At 42.0% G+C, this 5943-nt stretch overlaps 1 protein-coding gene across 1 annotated transcript; it reads right to left on the bottom strand.

Annotated features, from left to right (window-relative positions):
* Positions 1-696: 696 nt before the first annotated feature.
* On the bottom strand, positions 697-5664 carry NUDT13 (nudix (nucleoside diphosphate linked moiety X)-type motif 13). The gene is made up of 8 exons (XM_010022192.1): positions 5582-5664; positions 4587-4726; positions 3837-3944; positions 3368-3474; positions 2623-2748; positions 2291-2402; positions 1475-1629; positions 697-891 (listed from the first exon to the last, which is right to left on the bottom strand). The coding sequence occupies exons 1-8, from the start codon at positions 5662-5664 to the stop codon at positions 697-699; spliced, it is 1026 nt and encodes a 341-aa protein (XP_010020494.1).
* Positions 5665-5943: the final 279 nt, after the last annotated feature.

Here is a 5943-nt window from a genome sequence, read left to right as displayed (position 1 = left end):
TCTCTTCCTTGGGATGGAAGTAACACTGTTTTACCCGTGGGGAAAATGGTGCTTCTGAAGATATTTTTATTAGCTCAGATTTATCAACAAATTAGAAGCCTATTTTAGCATTTGAAAAAAAAAAAATATATATATATATTACATGAAACTAGAAGATTGAATGGGAAAGGAAGTAGAAGAAGGGGAGAGCATACAGGATACAGGCAGTGGTTTTTCTTACGTTTTTTTGGGAGGCTTTTTTTTTTTTTTTTGATAGTTCTTCCAGACCCGTGTAACTGTGAACAGTGAAAGGTGTCACGGTCCCTTTATTTTTTTCTGGAAAAGGTGTGCATTTGATAGCTTTTCAAGATGAATAAAATGGTGGAAAATGAGACAAGTGCCAGGGGTTCATTATTCTGGTGCTTGCTGGGCAACAGCAGCAGCTGGGACACAGTAAGTGTGATGCTTTGGAACTAAGAATTTTATTGTATGTTTACAGCAAGACGTGGGATCTCAAAGGTGATCTACTGTTCATGGAATTGTCTGAAGATGATCAATTTAGAAATGGCTTTGTAGGTCTACGTATCAGAGTGTAAGACTGTCATCAGTCTGGTGCTGTCGTCACTGTAACATAGACTTTGCCTTCAGTAACTTTGGAAGACTTTTTTATTGAATTTTCATAGTTCTGGTATAATCACAGACTTGATAAAGTCATGTCTAAGCCAGCTGGGAAGTCTGCTGCTTAACCCACTCACAAATCAGCTGGTGAGCAATGGCCTGTTTGGGAGGAAACCAGGGTAAAAAACTACCATCATCTTGCTTTGAAGATCTGGGATTTCTCTTGAGACCCTCCACAACTTCCTCCAGGCCAAACCAACGGGCTTCCTCTAGTTCGAGCCTGTTCATACTGATCTGTAAAGAATTCAGAGAGAGTACTAGTTCCTTAAATCAGATTTAAATATGGGCAGTGGTATGTTGCTTGTTCTTGCACCCAAAAAGATTCTATGCTGGAGTGCCCAGAGTGCTTTATCTGTACCAGGATTAAGTGCTGAAGCCAGTACAGGAAAGGACACTACTATCCACCAGTGTTTTGTTGTCTTTGTTTCCTTAGGGAAGCCACAAATCAGCCCTATTCCATTATGGCACTGAACTGCAAAGTATCAGTGGCTAAGCACAGTAATTAATGTGGCAGAATGTGACATTAATGGCAAATATAATATTAATACTAGAGAGTACATCATCTGCAAAGTTCCGAGGAAAAAAATTAGGGGTGTTAGGCTCTGGGTTTGTATACGTACAGAGATCTGTGCAAAATCTGGTATGTTGCAACAGAAGATACCATTATTTTGAAGTTTGTTCTCTTCTAGAGAAAGCTGATGGAAAACTGCATTTAGAGAGGATCTGTTGCTCTCCAAACTAAAGTCTGTGGACTGAACGAGATTTTGCTATGTGAAGTGGGCAGTGAAATGCCTCAGGGGAACCCAAGTCTGCTCACCTCAGCCTGCTGTGCCCTCACTATAGCGTGACAAGCTATCATTAAGCAGCTGCTGGGAAAGGGCCAGTGCTGAGAAGCTGAGTACCAGAGTGACTCCACCTCCAGGCCAACCTCTTCTGCCACCTCTCGATGGACTGTCTCCTCGACATTTTCACCTAGAAGCAATCAGAGTCGGGTAAGGACAGCCTGGCCTCAGGGCAGTAAACCGTGGCAAAGAAAACGTAGGTACGCTCATTTCTGTGGTGTTCCAGTGCTGACTGCTCATGCATATGCAGGAGCTCTGGCTGTACTGACCTGGAAACACTTGTCAGCAGGATGCTCAAGTGAATTTATCAACAATGCTTACCTTCATTAAGCAGAGACATCAGAGACATTTTTTGCTTTGTCTATATACAGCTGGTTGACAGAACAATGCTGCCTCTATTCATCATTTCCCTTTTTAAGCCATTTTACCTCGTGTAACAAGAGATGTCTAGTTTTTCTTCTGAGCCACTGAGCCAGACTGCACGAGACACAAAATGGACTAAAAAAGTATCTGGGGTTCTAACTTGATGAGTCTTATACATGTATTTATTTATCATCTGGGACTAGAGCCACTGATATGTACCCATAATTCTCATTATCTTCAGATAAATACAGCTATTTTGAATTCTGTCTGGATAAGAAGGCTTATCTATTTAGATCCAGTATGTTTTTCCCTGATATCACTTATGTGTCTGTCCATCCTTCACTGTGAACAGGTGTTTGATGTCTGCCCATTCTTCCCCCACACCCTTCATGTCCAAGGCCACTGTGCTGGATCAGAGACCACCTTACCCATGTCACAGAAGCCTGACAAAGCAGAGTACATCCCCTGGGGAAATGAGGGCTGTCGTGCAAGGAGGCACCGGCTCCCATCAGACACCAAGGTGATAATCACTGGAGACATCTAGCAAATGCATCAAAAAGCAAAGAAAGAAGTTCAGACCAAACACGTAAGTGCCAATTGTTGCTTTTCCTAGCGCGTTGAGGGTCACTGGATGAACACTAAAGAAAAAATACCCAGGTATGTGCAAAACTTTTACAGGTTCTCCTCCATGCAACCCAGCAGCATTTGCTTGTCACCAGAGAGACCCTATGTTGATTACATGTGCTGTTCAGATGCTCACCTGTGGATAGTAAGTTATTCCACTGGCATGACACACACGCTTGCTGCCAGCTGCATTTCTCTGAGTGGGCTGCCCAGTTTTGCTACAGTACTGGTGGGAATCGTGCCACTGGAGAAGGGACTGGGCCTGTGAACACCAAGAAAGAAACACAAATCTTATTTTTACCTTCTTGAAAAATAGCCCAAGCACTGAAACATTATAAAGCAGGAAAATAAACATGAGCTGTTTCTACTTATGGGTCAGGACAGCTGATTTTCACACACAGGTCTTTTTCATAGGACTTCCAAATGTAGGGTATCTGCAGATAAGCTTATAAGTAAGTAGTTTTGAAAGAGCAGGTCTGAGAGAAGATCTGTACATTCATTTGTGAAATTCAGTTTGCCTAGAAGATTACAGAAAACTAGTGCTGGATAGTTGTTAAGCTGAGGACAAACTGGGATTGCTGTAACTGCTGATAAGATCAGTGTGTTTCACACTGGCCATGAAGCAGGTTGATGCTAAATGGCTAATTACTTTAGATTTGTTTTTAAGCCACTTGCTTGTTTCTCCTTCCGTTGCAGCTTGCTTTTGGGATCACAAATTTGGGAAAACTTTTGTAATTTATAGTGTGTTTGTACCTAGGTCACTGAAAGTGTGCAATACATACTTCCACAATACGTATTTAATTATAAAACAATATGGGAGTCAAGGAGAAGGTTTATGTTAGAAATCTCAGCTTCTTAAAGTAAAAAATCCTGTACAGTACCGAAGCCAGCAAAGGAGAATCCTTCTCATCCACTATGAAGAGAGCCTTTCGTAAGTCAGTAAATGATCCCTTGAGTTCAGACTCAATGACTGATTTTTCCAAAGCTCCTGTTTAAAAAAATAACAACAACAAAATAATCTTTGATCTCATAAATCACAGTTACTATCCCAACTTTACGCCCTACATTGTTCCGGTATACAATTTCTGGAAGTTCCTGTGGAAGTGACACCACATCAGAAGAAACATTTCCAAATGTTAAGTGACCTGCCAACAGCCCACCTTTGCTGACATATACACAGTTCTGTGTCTCTGACCTGTCACACTCTAAACAGCTCCATAGAGACTCAACCGAGTCTTCTCTGGCAGTAAATGTTCACCCAGCAAGGATTAGGGATGCTGCTAAGGCAGCATCTTCATCTTGGTGCATCAAATGTGATGCTGACACAGATGGAAGAGGAGTAATCCCAACCTAAATCCAGGGCAAAGTGTGGTATGCGCTCGTCTGAACAACCGATCAGCACCGACTTCTCTATCCACTGTTCTGTCTCTTTGAATTCCTCCAGGATCCTTTTCATCTCTAAACAGCAGGGGAAAGGGAAAGAAAAATCTGTGATGAAAGCACATTCATACAGCCATTTTGCTCTCTCTGGATCTTCAAGGCACATGCAATCTTGGCTCAGAGCAGGGTGCTCATGTAAGAGAGGGAACTAGACAAGTGGTCCTGCCTGAATGGAGACCAGAAGTCTAGCTTGCTTCTTAGCTGTTAGAAGTTTTGACCATGTCAACCTAAAGATGCAAATGCTGTACTGCCTTGGGAGCAGCTGTCCATTCTGTTTCTGTCCTAGGCCAGCCAATACCTTTCTCTGATTGAAAATTTTTCCTGTGTTACACCAAATAACCTTTGTCAGATAGACCTTGCTTGTTTTCCTGCCAGCCCTTTCTCTTTGAAAGGCATGGTCCCAAATGTTTAAAAATTATCTTTACAGAGCACATCAGGTATATGTTGATGCTATATGAGTGTGAAGAGCATGAGCTTGTGTCTGCATGCCACAGTTTTAAATCTGAAGTCTTGGTTGTTAACAAACAGTGTGCTGCATATAGCAGGATGTTCTTGTACAGCTTGATAGATTTTCAACGCCTACATGAGGGGTTTCTTATTGCAAAGAACTCTATCATTTCAGTTGTGTGATCCAGGAGGTATTTCCAGACACCTGCTTACCTGCTGCACTGAGCTGTGGTATGAAATATTTCTCCCCAACTTTCTGCAGGAAGGGAGAGAGATTGTGAAAGAGGTAGAAAGTTCCTGAGGTCTGGGCTTGTCTACAAAGGCTGTCATCTTCCTTTAGCTCATATAAGTATCTACAGTGAGAGAAGAATTGGGAAGATGAATTCAGATCACGTTGAGATTACCTTGTTATGCTTATTTGGACACATTTATGTTCCACATAGTAGGGAGGGTGAGCAGACAGTACAGATTTTATGTATTCCACATGCTTCCAGAGTTTCTGACAGCTGAGTCTACTCTTTGGTGGACTGTAGCCCCTAGCAAGGGTCCCATGTGGCAGAAAATACTGCAATTGTTACTACCCAAGCAGCCTCAAGTCTTAGACATCCAAGAAGAACACTAACCCAGCCTCTTAATCCAAGAAGTCTGCTTTACAGACATGATCATTTGTGTGCAGAAGACCTTCATCTTCCCTTTTATCCCCCCAATCTGGATGGCTCCAAGTCTTGTTTTGCAAGGTTACTTGAGCACTTCAGATGTGGAATACGTTTCCCATCAGGCTACGTGCACTACTGCAGGGTACAGTCTATCTGTCACGCTGACATGACAGGTAAAGACCAAGCTGAAGTCTTATGGGCCCAGATGGCTGGGGCCTGAATTAGGAAAAGCAATCATTGGAAAAGGGGTGTCAGGATGTGCTGCTTTCAGACTGTTTGAAGTAGTATTTAAAAAGAGGTGAGCAGCATTGCTTCAAGTTTGTATTTCAAGACATCTTTATCTAGGACAGCAAACCTGGGCATTCATTAACAGAGCTTCAGCCTCAGGGAATCAGTTCTTAACACTGATGAACAGATTGGAGAGATTTTTGATTTATTTACGGAGCTCTCACAGCATTACCACATTATTGTTCAAGATTTAGGTAGGGCTGCTTGTGACAGTGGATACAAAGGTGCCAAACTCTGGTCTTGTCACTATACACAAGAACTTACCTCATTTTTCTAACATAGGTAGAGTGTAACTTGCAGATGAGAGAGGAAGCTCTTCTATATGCTGCTTGATAAATTGCAGCCATAACAAACACCTAGAGGTAGCTGTCTCTGCCTAAAAAGAGAAGCATAGAATATAATGCAGAGGCTCTACAGAGTTAAATTTGAGTTAAAGGTGCAATAACCCACTAGCAGAAATCTCCCATTACAGATTCTGCAGAATGCTGGCATCTGCTTTCTAAAATTATTGCTTTGGTCTTAGTCACATACCAAATCCACTTTCATGCAATCTTTAAGACTATTTAAAGATACCTCTGTTTGTTTCCATCTGTAACTCTGCACAGGTCCTACAGAAACTGCAATAA

Source organism: Nestor notabilis, unplaced genomic scaffold (assembly GCF_000696875.1).
Source record: "Nestor notabilis isolate BGI_N333 unplaced genomic scaffold, ASM69687v1 scaffold4009, whole genome shotgun sequence".
Classification (NCBI taxonomy): domain Eukaryota; kingdom Metazoa; phylum Chordata; class Aves; order Psittaciformes; family Psittacidae; genus Nestor; species Nestor notabilis.
The sequence above is the reverse complement of the archived record's forward strand: the minus strand, read 5'-3'. Positions and strand labels throughout refer to the sequence as shown.

Excerpts from the sequence above, each read along its gene's own strand:
- NUDT13 (XM_010022192.1), bottom strand. The coding sequence starts at position 5,664 with ATGGCTGCAATTTATCAAGCAGCATATAGAAGAGCTTCCTCTCTCATC. Across the intron at positions 4,727-5,581 it reads ACCTATGTTAGAAAAATGAG|ATACTTATATGAGCTAAAGG; the intron begins GTAAGTTCTTGT and ends CTCTCACTGTAG. Across the intron at positions 2,403-2,622 it reads GAATAACTTACTATCCACAG|ATGTCTCCAGTGATTATCAC; the intron begins GTGAGCATCTGA and ends TGCATTTGCTAG.